This window comes from Cibotium barometz, chromosome 17 (assembly GCF_041138505.1).
Source record: "Cibotium barometz isolate CiBa-2024 chromosome 17, ASM4113850v1, whole genome shotgun sequence".
Classification (NCBI taxonomy): Eukaryota; Viridiplantae; Streptophyta; class Polypodiopsida; order Cyatheales; family Cibotiaceae; genus Cibotium; species Cibotium barometz.
This window is the reverse complement of record NC_141062.1, coordinates 23,571,927-23,592,570: the sequence shown is the minus strand read 5'-3', so window position 1 is coordinate 23,592,570 and position 20,644 is coordinate 23,571,927. Positions and strand designations below refer to the sequence as shown.

Here is a 20,644-nt window from a genome sequence, read left to right as displayed (position 1 = left end):
TATACTATGAAAAAAGGCTGTTTGAATAAATCTTGTGAAAAGGGCGTTAATCAAGAACATGTTTATTTATGTCAAACAGTGTGGTATGATTAACTAGAAAACAATTTGACGCGTGAGTAGGGTGGAAAGTGGGAGGATAGAATGTCCCGACGGCACCATCCTACGGACGGGTGGACCCGATTAGTCGGGTAGCTTTCCAACAGATTAAGAGAAAGCCCTACACTAGATAAATAGGTTCTCAAGGAACTCTATTCTAGGAGACTAGGCCAGCGGCTGTGCTTTGCATGGAAGAGAAAAAAAGCGTTCTCTAAGAATCAAGATTAGTAGTTGTTCAAATTATGATCAATTATCATATGGGTAATTTGACTTTTAGAAGACCACGCTCCCCCTGTGGAATATGACTAGGTCTTACCTATAAATCGTATCTTTGAATCTTTACATGTTCAAGGTGTCGACGAGTAGGAAATTTTTTCCAAGCTAAGACTTAGTAGACTATTTTAAGTGTTTTCCCTATTTTGGAAGGGGGGAAGCTTACAAAGGGAATCCAATAGGAAAAGCGTGTCTAGATATGGAGAGCATCTAAAAAGTAGAATTTGAGTCCAGTTAGGGTCAAGAATCGGAGGTAGGACAAGATTCTAGAGAGAATAAAAATTGAAAAGAGTAAAGTCTAAAAATAAGAATTGTCTATGTAAATATGATCTTAGTGTGCATAGAGAATGAAGAGCCAATTGGCAACAACATGGAGCTGGCAGGAAAATCGATGTCACCTTGAAAACGTATGCATGGATGGAAAGGAAAAGTCACATTGCTTTCACCTCACCACAACTTGGCCATTAATGACCTTGTGGCTCATGCAGTAGGTACTCATAGATAGAATTTAAAAAGGAGTAGGAAGAATCGTGGAGATATCGAGTAAATATGGCCGTACTAAGAAGGTGTGTCCCACGACAATGGTTGAAAATCATGGTACTTTTGCGAAGTTATGGCCGTACTAAGGGAAGGTGTGCGCCACGAATGGTGAAGGGTACTAAAGCTAGCATGAGAGTGGCCTGAGTTGAAGTTTTGTATCACAACCTAAAGGAACAGATTGGAAAGATCACCAGGTTCAATACAAAGACAAACATTGGGCAATATTTGGATAGTTTGTTTAAAGGGAAGCCGTAACCAAGAGCTAAAAAATAAGGAGAAAAGTGCCAAAGAGAATGCATGAGGGAAGCCAAAAAGCTCAAATCTACATGCCATAGAAGTCTTGATGACATGGTTCAAAGTCAGAAGAAATCTAGATCTAGGAAATTTTCAGAGCAACAACTGTGTGCTTGTTTCAGATGTAGCATTCATCGTGATCAGCAGGTGTTTGCGGTCAAGTGTTCTCCAAACTATTATGGTTTTAGCTTTCTTGCTTTGGAACAACCTTGTAACGGTTTCTTGCAAACAAGTAGTACCCGGATGTATGTAGGCAGCCAAGGGAGATTATTCCAGTATGTGTGGATTAGAGGATAGAATACAGAATATCTAGTAGAGCTCAAGAGTGCATGAGCTGAGCGGTTGTCATTAAGTGTACAATTGAGAGTCCAAGATAATGGTAAAGAATGTCTTACGGGTTGATCTCCATCTTATCTCTATTTTGCATTGCACTGTTTTGTCTAGTCCTTGTCTAGTCTATATTAATTACAAACCTGTTTGACGCTAACGTCTATCCGGAATCATGGAGGACACGGAAACTAGCCAGCTTGTAGTTATGACTAACCTCCTAATCTTAGACCGATAGCTCAATGCACCAATGTTGGCTTGTCGTATTGGGTATAATTACATTAGTCGCTGCTCATCTGAAGAGCTAGCTAGGTGGTTCGAAACACCCCGTAAGTGTCAGATTGGACATCGACAAATTACCTATCAACATGTATATATTTAATGGTGCTAGTTATAAGATGCCACATTTGGGATTGGTTCAAATTAAAGATACATAAAGGCCAAAGATTTTAGCAAGGGACTTTAACATGGCTAATAATGATACAATATTATATAAAGTGGATCTAAAATATGCATTCAAGGAAATGGAATGAGAAGTTGAAATTTTACAAAGGTGTATTAAAAACTAACAAGATTAGTGGTTATAACAATGTAAAATGGATAGAATTTTTTTAAGATTGAATTCAAATTTAAAAAATCCCACATTTAAGATCAAACATAGATATGGATCTAGCTTTGAAGATTGAATGCTCCATAACGTTAAAATGTAAGTTGACTACACTATAATATTTTTTTATTGCTTTTTGTTATTGTTAAAATGAAAAGATTTGAGGTGAAACCTTGACATGATTTAAAGGTTTGTTTCGTGATCTCTACAAACATATAAATGTAACTCTTGAGTATCTCAACTTTGATGATAGGTGGGGCTATGTATCCATAACTTGATTGAGGCTTGTACATTGTATCGTTTTCAATATGAGAGTATTTTGATTACCAACTAATAAGTTGTCATTAGAAAATTTGTTAAACAAAACTAAGAAATTCAAAAGAGCAAGGTAGATAGATCATGCAATGGAAGGTATTGCGATCAGTCGTGGTCCTTACGGGAGAATTCAAATTTTTTTCCAATTAACACGACTATCTACATGGCTATTTGTATGGCTATATATATGGCTATTTACATGGCATAGTTGAGCTGATAGCCGTATATATAGCAACAAAATTTCCATGTCACAATTGATGCTATCGTTATCACTATTTGTATCGCTCTCACTGCTTTCTCTCACTATTTTGGGACTACCTTTTGTGGCCATGGCATTCATTATTTTGTAGTATATGGTTGGGATATTGGTACATAATCTTATATTCTTTTAGTCGTTTACTTTATTGAAAATCTTATACGCTTGGACATATGGTTATTTATATAAAAGTGAAGCTTAATTTTGACAAAGAAAGCTATTATTGGCTCCTTGGGAAGACTCGGGAGTCTCTTACATTAGGGGATAAGATTGCACCCGATGCTCTTTGTCTTGTGATTTTTTTTCCATGCTTTGGTTATAGATATGTATGTGGGTAATTAGTATCTCTTTACCTTAGATTATGCCAATGGTACCATAGCCACGTTCACTAATTTCAAGGAGAGAATTTAGAGCTTCAGAATTCGATAAAACAGTTATAGCTCAAAAAAGCTTGGTGGAGAAAAACAAAGAAAGTTTAGTTTACAACAACTTTGAAGAAAAGAAATTTTATTATGAGGTTAAAAGGGATAGAGAAATGTATATTCATGAAAACCCAAACCACTAAAGTTTTACATTTTTCATATATTAAAGCAAAACTAATATTATGAAATGATGACATTGACATAAGAGAATGGATAAAATATTTACATTACCTTGATTCTAATTTCTAAAAGATAACATATACATGATGATTTTGGGTTATATACTACTAGTGATCATTGTTTCGGGCATCCTCTTGACCATTGAGGAAACTTTTGGTCATCATTGTGTTAGGAGCATACTCTTGACCATTGAGAATACCTAAGGTAAGAGACAAAAGAGGCAAAATAGGAAAATGGAAGAAAGGAGAATTAAGAGCTTCCATAGGGCATGCTCAACAAGCAAGATACGAGTCAGTGTAAATCAAAAGGAGAACAAAACATGTGGAGTGGTGGAGAGAAAGATAAATAGCAACAATGGATATCAAAAGTCTATCTGTGGAACCTATTATGTGGTCTGAATTAGGCTTTGATGAGTTTAGTAAAGCAACATAGAAGATTAGAAATAGATTATTTTATAGCATGTTTGATGACCCAATTACTCACTAGTATGTATTAGTGACTATTTTTTGAGCATTTTAATCATTAATTTGTCTATAACATTGATTTCACAATTTTATAGCATGTTTGATGACCCAATTACTCACTAGCATGTATTAGTGACTATTTTTGTGAGCATTTTAATCATTAATTTTGTCTCTAACATTAGTTTCACAATGCTGGAAACGTTGATAATATTTTCTTAATAACAAACATCGACATTCGTTGGTGTTCAATCCAACATTAGTCTTGTGAGGTTTATGAAAAATCCATAAAAATTTGATGCTTAAGAGCAACTTGAATAATTTCTTTGCCAAGAATTGAGCAAACATTATAAGGTTAGTACCTATCTTATGAAAAGTAATTAATCTTGGTGAATTTGGTAAAGTTTTGTGTCAAATGTAAGGTAATATAATGCCTGCAAGAGAGTTTCCATGTATGTATACAAAAATTGGTGTTCAATGCACGTTAAATTAAGAATTTCAATGCATTCAAGGCTTGATGCAAGAAAAAAGACTTGAACATTCACAAAAAGGTGGTGTAAAACCCATACATACATGATATTCAAGACTCTTTCACAAGCATCATTGTCCTTGGTTACAAGCTACAAGCTCAGTAGGAATACTGCTCTAGTGTTTGTTGGCATAGCCATTCTTGGTTTTATTGCTATCACCTAAGAAGAAATAAAAGGATCTTGATAATAGTAGCAAAGAACAACATTATTACAAAAAACTAAGCAGCTCTTGACAACATCAACAAGCTCACACAATCTCTTCATTGAGCTATAGTAGTCCTTAGATAGTGGTTTGTAGCACCATTAGAATGCAAAAGGATAAAGCATCATAGACTTGTGGGACTCAGTAAGAAAAAATGCACAATGCGTGTGCATTAAACTGAAGAAGAACAAAATGGAGAAGAGCTATCGTGTTACGTTCATCCCTACCACACCATTCGTTTCACAAGTATCATCATCATAAGTTGTTGGCTATTGCAACTCAGGTCGGGAAGAACTCAAAGATTCAACGATATTTGAGAGAGCTCAGCAAGCACAGAGACAAAACAGCAGGCTATAAACATAATGCTCATTGACCAGTTTGTGAGTGCATAGCTTTCTTATAGATGCAAAAAATTCATGCATTAATCAAGGAATAGAGGAGTTCAATAGTACACTCTTATTACACACACATTGCTTCAAGCTCAAGAAACGCTTTGGCATAGAACATTTTGATTAACTAGCAGTTTGTAATTTTACTTCCTTTTGAGGAAGTGGTTGCTCGAATCAAAGCTCTATTGGCACACGATTTGAGAGTCGAATTTTTTTCTTTTCTTTTATCAGCACAGAGTCATAATATCTAGCAACGCTCGAGTTCATTAGCACATCATTTTCACATCTCTGTCTTAGGTCAACGCATCATTGTTTTTGCATCTCTGTCTCAGGTCAACGCGGCAAGAGCAACTAGTGTGGCAAGATTTTATTTCATGGCAGGCGCACATCAGTGACTCTTCAAGATCGACAGTCTAATATCAACACAATAGATAAGCATGGACAACACTAAAACGTGCTAGAGGGCAGTAGCAACAGCATGGGAAACACACTGGGAAGCATTAGCAGTAGTTTGGGCAGCACACAATGCACTATATATATATATATATATATATGGAGATTATATATATATATATATATATATATATATATATATATAACAAAAAAAAAACAACTTTATTGCCTCAATCTGAGACTCAGTTATTTTTAGGCAATTAGATCTCAACATTTTGCATCACATGCACATGATGTCATTGACACATGTACATGATGATGTATGTGATAGTGATAGTGACAGTGGTGTGTGTGAGTTAGATCATGTGGTCATTATCTTGATGGAAGGGATGGTATTGAGCATTTCGAGCGTTATGATTGATGATATGCCTATGTCTACCTACCTTCCAGCGGATCATAGTGATGCATTAGGAGATAGTGATGCATTAGACTATCATGGGGATCAGCTTTTGATTAGTGATGCATCCATTAGCTTCACATGTTGATGAGCATACGATAGTGTATGAGGAGTATAGATCTGAGTTTCTAGTGCTAGATGAGTCAAGATACTCTTTTAGATCTTCTATTCATGAGGATATCTATGATTCTATTTCTACTTCTAGCTCTCATAGCATACTTGGCAGCATTCACTTCAATTAGTGCATATATTTGGTCAGTGAGGCATTGCACATTAGCATAGCGATGATTTTGTTGAGGTGAGACCTTGTAGGAGAGAGGATTATGCATTTGGACCTAGAGAGCTTTTCATTTGATATAGATATCTACTTAGATCCATTGTTATTAGAGATAGATCTGTCTTGGGATCTAGGTCATATAGGGGTATCATTCATTGGTATAGATCATTCCGATAGGGGTGACCTTAGTGATTTTGGAGATTCTGGGGCTGGTGACTCTACTTACCTCTCATGTGTAGACACTCTATCCATCTCCAGTGATGATGAGATGAGGTCTACAGTGATCCTGTCGAGCGATCATGCTTTTGCTCTGATGGATCACACATACATAGAGGATCTTGCATAGTTTGAGGATGTAGTGCATGGTTTGGATCGTACTTCTACTCACATTGACGTAGTGGATTGTGCCTTCGATTGTTTGAGTGGTGCTTTAGCGGGATATGGCATTGGTTCACACTTGATCTTGCATGACGCCGACTTTGTGCTATGTTCTTTTAGCTCCCACGGTGTCAACACAAGTCTACATTCTCTGGGATCGAGACATTTTCCTTTCGGTGCATTCTATGTCACTTTAGGCACATGGCTACGGACTATGTGGCACATCATTCTGATGCACTTGGATTATTCTTCTACTCAAATTGGCCTAATGGATTTTGCCTTCAATTGTTTGAGTGGCGCTTTAGTGGGTGATGATATTGGTTCACACTTGAGCCTGCACGACATGGACTTAGAGCTATGGTCTCTTGACTCCCACAGGTGTAGACACGAGCCTATGTTTTTTGAGGCCGAGACATTTTTCTATGGGTGCAGTCTGACACTTTGGGTAAATGGTTACCGACTATATGGCACATCATTTTGATGCACCTATAGCACATCTCAATCGTGGTATAGATGGTGGTTTTGCTGCACTGAGACCATTCCACATTCATGCTGGGAGTGTTGATTCCACTTGGTGGATATCTTTGGTTTGGATTCATAATGTGGTTCTGTGTACGGGCTTACAAGCTTTTCCTTCAACCCTAGTACTATCACGATATTGATATTTAGGATTCTTGATGTGTACCTTATCTGGCCGTTTGATCATGGAGGGTACACAACTAGCTTCATCATCGACAGTGGTTCCTTAGCCTCTCCATTCGCACCAGATTGTCACAAGACCACTGTCTTGGATTTAGAGTGCCTTGGATTTCCTTTCGATTCAGGTGGGGGCTTGTCTAGCCTCATCATCGGCGGCAGGAGTCCAATGATCTATCCATTCTATTCGGGCATCGTCGGAGATCACCTTTTGATAGTGGGGTGGTATCAATACTTCACGTTTGACCCAGGTGGCCGTATACTCGTTCCGTCGGTAGATACGACCTACCCTTTCAACCCGGGTGGCACGAGATCTAAGTCCTTAATCGTGCAACTCTTTGGCTTTCCATTCAATCTAGGATTGTACATTGTCTATGTCACCAAGATCTTCATTTCTACACTTGGATGTATATGGACTATATGTTTGATTTTTGGCTTTTGTATATAGTCTCTTGTATGTGTATTTTCATGCATGACTACAATTAGATTTCGAGGATGAAATCATGTTAGGAGGGGATGGTTTGTAACAAAGTATTTTTAGGATGCACATGCACATGGGATGGGCCTATGCACATGGGCTTTGGGTCATTTACATGTGGGATTAGGGAACATGGGTCTTGGGACTATAAAAGGCATATGCTATAGGACTATTGGACCTTTTGAACCTTTGGAAGTCTTAAATTGGACTATTATTACACTTTACTTTCCATTGTCCTTAGTACTAATCTCTCAATATTTTCTTAATCCAAGCTAATTAGGCTAATCCAAGGCTAGCCTATATGTTACTCTCTCTCTCTCTCTCTCTCTCTCTCACACACACACACACACACATCACTCTCACACACACAAAGATGCTTAAAAATGTATCTATTACAAATATCTATATATCTATATACAAACATATTAGTGGTATCTATATCCATATCATTGTCTTGGGTTTCTCGAAGATGTAATGAAAAATCCTCGAAGATGTAGTCATTGATTTTAAGAAATATTTCTAGCTTGTTTGTATAGTTTCCTGTTACCTTTACTAAAAAATGTTCCATTAGTCTTCTAGAAAAAAATCTACTTTTATGGATTTTAGATCATTTTTTGTAAATATATTTTTTTCAAGCTACTCTTATTAGGGATAGACTCAATACAAGGAGTGAGTTGAAAGAAAAAAGTGTCAAAAAGTTAGTCATTATTTAGGCACTTTTTAGAAAAAATCTCTAAGTTCTAAATGTTACTTTGAAATTATTCTAAATTCATTTTAAGCACACTATACTTTTTTAAGGTCCTTGTCATTTATCTTCTAGATATTATATATATATAGTTCTCTCTCTCTCTCTCTCTCTCTCTCTATATATATATATATATAGAGGCTTTTAGGAATTTCAATAAATAATTCAAATATCTTTAAATATTTATACGAGGGAAATAGTCCCAAATACATCTTAAGAGCATAGTCTTTTATGATTATCATGTAGGTGCTTTTTAAAAACAATTATACTTTTACAATACCTTAAATAAGTTTTAAAGCATAATATTAATGCATTAGAAAAAAATGTATATAAATTTATGCATTGTGTGTGTGTGTGTGTGTGTGTATGTGCGTGTGGAGTGCATGTGAGAGCTTATCTTGATATAGAGTTCTACATCCACTATTGGGCACTGATGACGTTAGTGGGGATATCGTAGTATTAGTCCATACTATGCATAATGGACTTGATAATTATATAGTCTTGTGGGTTGACTACCATGAGTATATAACATGCACGTTTCTAAAAGGTGAATTTGGGCATGTTCTTGGATTCATCTAGGTATATAATTCTTCTGTATTAGCGGACATGCAGATTTCACATTGTGAAGTTTTCGTCCGAGTTGCGGCCAGTTGATATTGTGCTTATTCTTTCTATCAAATTAGCGGTGCATTTTTCCTATCAACTACTTATTTGTTGTACTAATTCTTTCTATTTGCTACTTCCCTTAGTACTAGGCTTCATTATGGCAGAGTCTGCCTTGCAGATTTCACATTGTGAAGTTTTCGTCCGAGTTGCGGCCAGTTGATATTGTGCTTATTCTTTCTATCATTAGCGGTGCATTTTTCCTATCAACTACTTATTTGTTGTACTAATTCTTTCTATTTGCTACTTCCCTTAGTACTAGGCTTCATTATGGCTAAGTCTGCCTTGCATCTCCAGAGGTTTGATAGAAACTCAATACGAAGAGATTTGTGTGAATATATGCTCGTGTGTGTGTGTGTGTGTGTGTGTGTGTGTGTGTGTGGAGTGCGTGTGTGAGCATATCTTGATACAGAGTTCTATACCCATTATTGGACACTAATGATGTTAGTGGGGATGTCGTAGTATCTAGTCCATACTATGCATAATGGAGTTGATATTTATATAGTCTTGTGGGTTGACTACCATGAGTATATAACATGCACGTTCCTAAAAGGTGAATTTGGGCATGTTCTTGGATTAATCTAGGTATATAAAAACTCTTATATATATACATTCAGTGGATTGGCATGTACCTTCTATTATATCATTTTTATGTCATTTTTTATATTTTATAATTATAAATTTACTAGATGCATGAGCTTGTTTCAGATCTTCTACCATTAGTAGATGCATGTGAATCAAACATTCTCAAGCAATTTCATGGAATTCTAATTGATGCGTCTTTTTTTCTCTCAAATTTATAAATCAGACAAGTCTTTTTGGCTCAATTATAAGACTAATGTTAAAAATTGATAATTATGATTCTTTGTTTGAAAATTTACCATGGTAGTTAGATGCTTATTAAACATTGTCAATTAGATTCATAGAATTTTAAGTTGACTTATCTTTGAATCTCTTTAAGATTTACAAAAGTAGTCTTAAATTACTTTTGAGTATTATAAGACTCGTGTTAAGAAAATATTACTTAAATAATCAAAGTAATAATTGATGGAGAATCTTTATACATATGTTTGTCATAAATTGCAATTCAGTCCTAATTTAATAGAGAGATTTATAGTTTATTTCTTTTTGATTGGTTTTGATAGCATGACAAAGATACTTGAAAGATATAACGAGTATTCAAGATCAACACAAAGTGGTGGTGTTAATGTAGTACGAGATGTGGAGGTAATATTGAAACATTTTTATTGAATTTTTTATATAATTTTGTTTTTCTACATGGTTATATTACAAAAATTTATACAATTTAAATACTAGGGATTTTACCTAGAATTAAAAATAACTAGGACTTATCCTTATAGATAGAAAGACATAATGTACTAATGAGGGCTAAGAAATTGATACTTTTTTAGTAACTAGTAAATCTATATGGCTTACAATAATTTTAATCTATATCTCTATTATTTCTTAGAAATAAAAAAGGTAATACTTCCTAATAATTTCTTCTCACCTTTAGATGGAATCTTTCATTTACAAAATCTCTATTAATTTCTCCATATACAAATGAAAAAATAAATGTTCTTGCTTGCATGATTGGACTTCTTGTTTGTTTTTGCATGGAGGGACTCATCTCAAGATTTGCATCGAAGTTTACTAAAATGTTTAACAAAAGATCAGTATCAATAAAAGTATAAAAGATTTTTTAAAATGTATGAACTTATTTTAAAAATGATTTTGATACTAATATATTGTGCAATAGCAAAGAAAACACTATTGTGGGTAAAATAGGTAACTGACGAGGGTTATCTCTCACCTTCACCCCCAACCAATGGACCTTATCAGGTGCCTATCTATTGTTGGTTCAACTGTGCGAGGTGGCAGTGCCTCCACATATAGCTCTTTTAAGGTTAAGTAAAGAAATAACTCACTGCATATGAATGTAGCCTAACTGATAGTGTGTCACCTTAATAAAAAACTATCTTATATGCATGAAATAAAAAAGTAAGAGTTCATACATTGCATCAACTTTGCTACACAAACTTGATGTTGTGCATAAACTCGATGTTGCACAATATCAAGTTTGTGTGCAAAAGTTGATGCAATGGTTCATGCATTTCATTAACTTTGCATAATTTTTCTTTTACATCAACTTTTTATGTTGTGCATCAACTCGATGCATAACATGAAGTTTGTGTGGCAAAGTTGATAATACAAGACATCAACTTTGTTGCTGATGGAATGCATCAACTTTGCATAAACAAACAAAGTTTTAAAAAAGGATGCATTTCATCAAATTTGTCACACTAGCTTGATGTTGTGTATCAGTACAATGCATAGCATCAAGTTTATGTGGCAAAGTTGATACAATGTATGCACTTTTAAAAACTTTGTTTATTTATGCAAAATTAATGCATTGCTTTGACTTTTCCACACAAACCAGATCTTGTACATCACCTTGATGCACAACATCAAGTTTGTGTGGCAACGTTGACGGAATGTATCATTGTTATACATACATAATTTTTTTCTCTTAAAGTTGATATATTGCATCAACCTTTCTACATAAACTTAATATTTGTGCATCAACTCAATACAAAATATCAAGTTTGTGTGGCGAAATTAACATAATGCATCAACTTTATATACAATTGTTTTTTAATAAAGTTAATGAAATACATTAACTTTGCATATAAAAACAAAACTTCTTAAAGTTGATGCATTGCATCAACTTTTCTAAGTTACCTTGATGTTATGCATCTTTTTAAAGTTGATACATTTCATCAACTTTGCTAAGCCATCTTGATATTGTGCATTTTATTATGAATACATTGCATCAACTTTGTCAATATACCTTGATGTTGTGCATAAACTTGAAACAAAACATCAAGTTTGTATGGCAAAGGTGATGCAATGTATCAACTTTTTATACTCAAACAAGTTGATACAATGCATCAACTTTTTATACAGAAATAATTTCTTTAAAAGTTGATGCACTGCATCAACTTTACATACACAAACAAAGTCTTTAAAAATGGATGCAAAGACTTTATTTGTGTATGCAAAGTTGATGCATTGAATCAATATTTTTTCAGAAACTTACTGTTGTGTACACGTATCAACTCAATGCACAACGTTGTCTTTTTATGTCAAAGTTGATGCAATGTATCTTTGTGTACAAAAATAAATTTTAAAAAGCATGTGTTGCTTTCTTATTAGAAAAATACTAGAACTTTGTCCATTATTTGTGTGAACTTTCTTTTAAGAAAAATACTTTAGAAACTTTATTTATCTTTTAAGATTTACTTCAAACTAGTTATTATTAAAATTATATTCATCGATAGATGATAAGTATATTTTATAATAGTTTTCTAACATCTAAGTTAAAACTTCTTATAGGTTGAAACAAGTATTAAGAATATGTTATGTTGCCATAAATAAAGGTTTTAATTAATAAGAAAGAAAACAATTTATGGAATCTTTCTAAGGGTTAAGCTTTTATGTACCTTGCCATGGTTGGACTTAAAAGTGTGAATCGCTCTCTTTGTTGCTTTGCTTCTTCTTGTGTGTCAAAATATTGCTCTTTCTCTTTTTCGTTATTTCTCCCTCTCACATAATGCCAATTGGTCAAATGAGCCTTTTAACTTCTTGGTAGTCTCATAGTTTCAAAAATAGTAGCTATTTATTGTTTAAATTTTAGGGTTTCTTAATTAAGTATCAACTTAATTATGTATTAAATTTAATCAGTTTCTATATGATGACCATATGGGTTGTAGGTTCTCATTTCTCATTTGTGAGCTAAGGAGAAAGCCATGAACCTGTTGGTCATTCCTCCTACAGAAGTAGGTGAGAGATCATCCCTTGATACCACATCACATTCAAAGGGTCTCTCATTTCATCCTATTCCTTGTCTCCTAGGGTTATAAAAACGCAAAATAGAGATAGAGAAGTGGACACTCCAAGTCATGGGTAATCACCAGGATTATCTTTTATATCATATGAAGCTATGAGCATAAGAAGGAGTCCTACCTTTGCTTTTCAAAGTAAAGCCTTCATACCACAACAAGCAATAAACAATGGTAGTGATGAAAATGATGCCTTAGATACCGTTGAACAATTGGAATTATCTCCAATGTATTGATATAAGACCTGCCATGAGTTGAAGCGAAAAGCATTCTTGTGTGCAGATAAATAATTAAGGGATGCAATTTCAACTGAATGTTACAAGCATCAATGTCAAGTAAAGTTTAGGTTGCAGAAGTTAAAGGCATTACAAACATGCTATTTTGACATGAGTAAAGGAGAGCAAGATGCACTTCTTAGTGGGATATTATTACCTTATTTGCATGGAAAATTTGAATATAGCCTTGGCCTGATTTGGTCTGTATGAGAGCTTTTAAGGTTTCTTTGAGTCTTGGAAATGTAAGATTTTAGAGAGTGAAGTGCAAGACCAAAAAATAGGGCAGAACAAAGCCATTGGATCCTTTACTATTCATAGGTCCAACAAGGCAAAATGCTTTAACATGGGTTTCTTACTATTTTAAGTATCATGCAAAATGTATGCCAACAACAAGAACGTTTAATGTATCTGATAATTTTATAAGGTTAGAGGTATTCTCATTCTATAGAGATGCTATGAAAACTAAAGAATAGTAGTATACAAACTACTCTTATTTTACCACATTATAAAGAACTGCCTTGGTCAACGTGATTGTGCTACAAAAAGTTTTAATGGATGTGTGCATTGTGTGTGCAAAGCTAAAAACTAGAAGAACGGTTGTAAGTGATCCATATGAGCTATGGGTAGTCAAGGATGTTCTGAGAATTCATAGGGAAGAGCAAGCAAATGAAAGAAAGAAGGCAATGGTCCACAAGGGAAAGTGTTTTACATCTTGAGAAAAGTATCTTGGACTAGTTATTAATGGAATGGACCAGAAAACAACTTGCTTTCCTCAAGGACATTACAAAAGATACACTTGTGCAAATGCATTTGGTTGGTTGTCTTATATACAATGGTCAAGTTCACTCGAGGTTTTTTCAACATATCCAAATATCCATAACAATCTAAATCTAACTATCATAATCATTCATCATGTGATATCTAATTCGCAAGGAGAATTGCCAAGCATATTATATTTAGAGCGAAATAACACTACCAGAGAGAATAAGAATCAAATGATAAAAACTAGCCATTTTTTAATTAATCTTTGAAAGATGATAAATATCTTTCATTTTCAAGAAATATTACCTATTTTGCTCGCAATAGTGTAATACTCCCTAAGAAATTTTAAATGTTTCTTGTTGAGTGACGAGTAAAGATATAAAGCTATATGGTTGACAATAATGTTAGTCTATCGCTATTATTTCTTAAAAATAAAAAAGGTAATACTCTCAAAGAGTTTCTTCTCATCTTTAGATGGAATCTTTAATTTACAAAATATCTATCATTCTCTATATACGAGTGAAAAAATAAACGTTCTTGCATGCATGGATGGGCCTCTCTTTTTTTCTTGCATGGAGGGACTCACCTCAAGACTTTCATAGATGTTTACCAAATCATTTAACAAAAGAACAGTATCAACAAAAGTATACAAGAGATTTTAAAATGTATGAACTTCTTTTAAAAATGATTTTGATACTAATATATTGTGCAATACTAAAGACAATTTGATCTTTCCAAAAGTACTCATTTGTTGAATGCACTTGACCATTGAGAAAATGTAATGATATCATGTTTAACATATTTTGGATGTCTCGACCATTGATAAAATGTAACGAAAGCATGTTAAACATGTCATACTAAAATTGATTTTGTTTCGATGCTCTAGATGTCAAAGACAAAGCTTAAAATATCAAGGTGTGAACTTAAAGATTGGTAACATTTAAATAATAATGAGTTAGATTAGTGCAATGTGTGAAAATAAAAAATTAACTTAATCCCCTCAATACAAGATTCCAAAATTTGGATTGCTACAATTGTATAGAAATAGCCAAGGAGTTAATTGTTTCGCTTTTTTAACTCTTATGTGGTTCTTATGTTAGGATACTTATATTCTAGGTATGATGTGGTGTACAGAAACAATACAAAACATCTAACTAGATTCTAAATCATTTAGCTAGCTTTGAATGAATACATCATTTGAAGCATCCCTAAACTTAATCTCTAATGGCATGGCACAATTGTATGGAGTTAATTGTTTAGCTTTTCTTACTCTTATGTGGTTCTTATGTTAGGATACTGACATTCTAGGTATTATGTGGTATATAGTAACGGTACAAAATATCTAACTAGATTCTAAATCATTTAGCTAGTTTTAAATGAATACATCATTTGAAGCACGCCTAAACTTAATCTCTTAAGGCATGGTGGAGCATTACATAAGGTATATTAGATCACTTTAATTATATATGCTTCATAGCTCATTGTTTCAAAACACCATTAAGTGTATTACAAGGGTTAAAAAAAGAGATATGGATGTTGTAAAAAATTAATTTAATTAAATTACTTAATATATCCCACATTAATGTAAATTTTCATTACCTAGGATTTCATTTTGTAGAGATTAAGTGGAGATAATCTAGGTTTTTTTAACTAAAAGATGAGGTATTGTTTACTTAAATATAGGATATAGATTCTAGAATGGTGTATCAAACATGTCTTTAAAAATATAATTAGGTGATGTCCTTGGAGGGTCTTCACCTTGTAATGAAACTTGAGGCTAGAAAAGATGCCTGGAACCTTGTTGATTAAACTAATCTAAGGTGGATGATGTCTAAGCATACTCATAATGATAAACTGTCAAACTAATTAAGCAAGAGACTTAAGAACAATTAGATTACAAGATTGAGACTTATACTCATATAGAGGCTTAAGTGATTGCTTCATATTTCATTCCTTGAAGTGACTCCTTTTTATATGGGTGGTTTCAACATTGTCTTCGCTAGCTTATGTTGGATAATTCAGCTTTGCTCATATGGCTTCTTGTTGTACTTTCCTCTTGCTTGGCTTACTCAACTCACTCTCTATCTCTTCCTTGTGCTCAATGGCACCACATTTCTCAACAAACACTCCCTCTTGGTGCCGTTTTCTTAGGCTACTGCAAGGTGGTTAGATGTGAGGTTTATGAATACTTCACTCTCTTAATGTAGGTGGTCAGTGGATTGACATTTGAAATTTGAAATAGAACATGTTCTCCTTGGGTGCTTTATTAGCTACTCTCAAGTGGTTAAGTGTTTACATTTGCATCACTTCCTCTAGGTGCTCTTTGGCTATTGTTAAGAGGTAAACGTACCTACAGACACATAGATTTGCCTACTCATTTGGTGACTTATAACATTGGGTTAGGGTATTGGTTTATATCTCCTTTGTTATTTAGTGTTGTTGCTTGCCTGAGATATCCTTGCTTTTGTTTATAAAGATTTCTTGTTTCTTCCTTCATGCTTCATATCGATGTTGTGTCTTTCTGTCCTTGTGCTAAATGGCACCACATCTCTCAATAGTAGAGCCTAATATGAGGAAGGCAATTAATAAAATTAAAGATTCAAGTAAAGAGTCTAATGGTGGTAGCCATCAATGCTCGATCTACAATTTATTTGTATTAGTTAATAAGATACATCATATGATACACCATTTTCCTTTCTACTCACTCTTATGCTCATTTTCTACATATTGGATTCAGTGCTATTTTTCCTAAAAGTATGCCATATTAAATAGATTTCAATTACAAAATATTCATGTTGATTTTTCTCACTTCTTTAAGTTTCTTATTGTGTGTAACATATACTTGGCATTGCTCATGGATGTGTCCACGTCCTTTGAAAAACATTTTGGAAAGTTTGGGTGAGATTTTTATAATTCTAATTGTTGTTTGCTTTTTCAAGCTAGTGACCCCACTTTCTATGAGGTTTCTTTTTCAAAACTCGTTATTAAACTGGTGGTTGCAAATTTGGGAGGTCAATTTTCTCAATATTATTGCCATCTTCTTCACATGCTACATTGTTGGTCCTTTGTACTTCATGAACCTTTGGTAGTGAAGCATGTTCATTAATAGTGCACTATAGGATCCCATGTGGTCTTCTCCCTTTTCTTAGTGATGGGAAGTTGAAAGTGAAAGGAGAAGGTGTGGAAGAAGAGGGGATGCTTGTATTTTGAATAGTGTTTGTAAATACGCCATGTAAGGTAGAGATTGTGTTGTCTTTGTGGGTTGGTTTTCGTGCCTTGTCCTTGAGAGATCCTTTGACTTTCTTGAGCTTTTTAGGGAGGGTTGACAACATTTATTGAGGTTGAAGCATTGAGAATTTTTGTTGTTTATCCTAGTTTAATTTTCAATCCCTTTAAGGTACACCACATGAACTTTCTTAAACACGTAGACGTGATATTAGAGAAACAATTAGGTTGTTTGAGGTCATAATTTATAGTATATTAATTTTTTAGACTTTATGTGCTTCTTATATACGACCATACTTGAAGCTTTGAGAAATTATATCGGCATTTTCCTAGAGAGGTTTATTTTGAAATCTATATACAATTATTGACATTGCGTTGTGCTAATGAAGCATTAGTGTTAGGAGGAGTTTCTATCGTTAGATAAAGGATAGAAAAAGTCATAGCAATAGAAGGACCGGAATTGATGATTTTATGATTAAGAACATAATGAAAGTTGATTATGGTAATGATTAAAAATAAATAAATATGAAACTCAAGAAAAGAAAAGAAAAACTTTCTTAAAAAACGTTTTAGTAAGCCATTGGTAGTGTGAGGAGTAACTAGAAGTATAGCACTACAAGAGATTAGCATTATACCATTGCATATACTAAGAATTTAGACGAAAGATTTTTTAACCTAAACTACATGCGATATCAGTATGTGCGTCGGTTATAAATGTCGATACAAAACCAATAAAATGTGTCTATATATGTGTTGGACAGTACTGACGTATATATCGATGTTGGTACAGATACACATACTGATGTATATACTCACGTATATACCGATATTGGGAGAAATTATTTTTGGACAAAATGGGATTTATTGGGATGGTTTGTTGTAATGTATCCTATTTTACCTATAGTACCTAGCTAGATACTTTACATAGATATAGACACATTAGATTGGGGCAATTTATTATAACTTATTCCATTTTGCCTACAGTACCTAGCCGGGTAATTTAGATATAGACATTAGATTTAAAATAAGACAAAGATGTTAGTATACACTCAATGCCCGCCTCTCAGCATGTATCTCAGTTTGATGTATAATGCTCATTTGTTAGGCACCCATTATGAGGAGTAGCCATGGTGCATGTTTTTAGCGGGAACCTTGGCTTAGATGCCGATGGGGTCATTATTGTGACCATTGATGATAGTTAGGAGATGGTTAAGGGTACGAGCGTTAGCTAGGGTCCAGGATATCGTCTCGATTGGGGGGTCCCAGGGGGGCTAGTAGCTCCCCTGGCAAGGGTTCAGGTCCGGGAGTCCCTGAGGTGACGGTATGAGGAATATTCTCTTGGATACTAGGTCCATCATTAGTGGTCGGTGGTCGGTGGGTTGCGTTCTTCATACGCGGGCGGTGACAGTGTCTATGCAGTGTAATCGCCCTCGTTGTATACGCATCTACCATATCGGCTACAGTACTATATATGGATATAGTTGCCATAGATATCCGATGCTTGTGAGTATCCACTCCCTTCTACACCTCGTACATACTCCATCTAGAGTCTGTTTAGATTGCCATCTAAGCTCTACTTGAGAGCGCACGGGTGGACAGCACCATCACTTGTACTAGTATAATCAAAATTTTAAATTTTCTCCATCGTGTATCTATTGCATTGTCTATTGGGCTTTGTCTTGCTATCTCTTTTAATTGTGCCATATTCTTATATGGTATCAAAGCTTAGGTGCTCTTAGCAGGAATAGTGCATTAAGTTTTTTCTTTCTTTGCATAAAATCCTAGGAGTGATGGCTTCTCCCTATGGTGGTGGTGGTGGTGGTGGTGGTGGTGCTACACCAGTCTTGCGCATTCGTCCACCTGCCTTCACGGAAGGCAAGCTTGATGGGATGGACTATACTCTTTAGAAATTTAGAATTAATGCCATTCTAGACTCTTATGAGCTCTTAGAAACTAATTGGGAATGGATGCAGAACCAGTAGGAAGTCCCGATCCCAACAACCCTACAAACATGCTTCCGCTAGATGCTACACTTCTTCGGGCATGGAGAAGGCGAAATGCTATCGTACTTTGTGCCATTGTCACCAGCATAAGTGATTCTGTTCTCACTCTAATTCAACATACTACCAGGGCTACAGAGGCTTGGATCATACTGCGAAATCAGTATGAGACTTGCAATCAAACCATGACTTTGAACCTAGAGAATCAGCTTGCTGTTGAAAAGTTTACCGAAAGAGAAGTTGCTGAAGCATTTATCTCGTGGATCAAAAATCTGCGAGATCAAATGACTACTACAGGGATTACACACACTAATGAGGAGTTGGCCTGAAGGTATATCCTAATTCTTCCACAGAAGTATGACAGCCTGGCTACATCATTAAATACTCAGGTTAGAGTACCATGGTTATCATTTGAAGAATTTAGTGTTATGCTACTTGAGGAGGAGATACCGCAGCTAAAGACTCGAGATGGTAGTGATGCTGCATTTTTGGCCAATGCTAAAGGGCAAAGGCACGACATGTTATCAAGAAGAAGAAGTCAAAGAAGAAGAAGTTTCAAGGGAGCTATTATTAATGTGATGAGAAGGGTCATGCTATCAAAGACTATAGAAAGAGGTAGGTAGACCAGAAGAACGGCACCTTCAAGTCTTCATGGAAGGGAAAGGAGTCACTCAACAATGTCGAGACCGAGCTTAAATTTTGGGTTGCCATTGAGGAGGTATGTTCATCTGCTCAGGCTCTAGTTGATGATTCATGGATTTTGGATAGTGGAGCATCCCGACACATGACCAATAAGAAGGACTGGTATAGCTCCTGGAAGTCTCTATAGGAACCCATTAATGTTGTTGTTGGGAATAATGCTAAATGTCTAGCCGAAGGGTTTGGAACCATATCTTTTGTGGTAGCTACAGGTGAAGAGACGAATCTGTAAAATGTGCTCTACTATCAATTGCTACGATAGCGAATCGTGGGCTTGAAGTACACTTCAAGAAAACTGAAGTAGAAATTCTAGATGTTGTTGGCAAGATAGTCCGCAAAGGAGTAAGTTGCAACAATCTCTACGAGCTAAGGGTCCTTACAGTGTTTGCAGATAAGAGCACAAGCAAGCTTTGGCACGAGCGATTTGATCACACTGGATTTGCCGTACTAAAGGAGATGTAAAAAAGTACCATGTGAAGCTTGTATGATGGGCAAGCAACAATGCAAAGGCGTTTCCACAGGAAAGCAGCAACTGGGCAAAGACTCCTCTAGAGCTGGTACATGCTGATCTTTGTAGTAAAATGTCTACTACTGCATTTGGGGGATCTTCTTACTTTATGCTGTTAGTTGACAATTACAGTACAAAGATGTGGGTTTATTTCTTTCGGGATAAGGTTGACGCTTTTGGCAAGTTCAAACAGTGGCATAAGCTTGTGGAAAATGAGACAGGAAAGAAGGTGAAGAAGTTTCGTGCAGATTGAGTAGGAGAATTCCTTTCAACGGAATTTAACAGCTACTGTAA

General features: G+C 35.0%; 1 protein-coding gene across 2 annotated transcripts in view; it reads left to right on the top strand.

The window, feature by feature from the left end:
• Positions 1–20,644, top strand: part of LOC147629803 (MADS-box transcription factor 23-like) — a 55,853-nt gene that overhangs the window by 13,561 nt on the left and 21,648 nt on the right. Inside the window, exon 2 of one of the 2 annotated variants that reach the window (XM_086811322.1) lies at positions 10,125–10,206. The exons of the other annotated variant lie outside the window; for it this stretch is intronic. Within the exon in view, the coding sequence (XP_086667448.1) occupies positions 10,125–10,206 (82 nt within the window). The remainder of the gene's footprint in view (positions 1–10,124; positions 10,207–20,644) is intronic. 2 annotated transcript variants of the gene reach the window in all.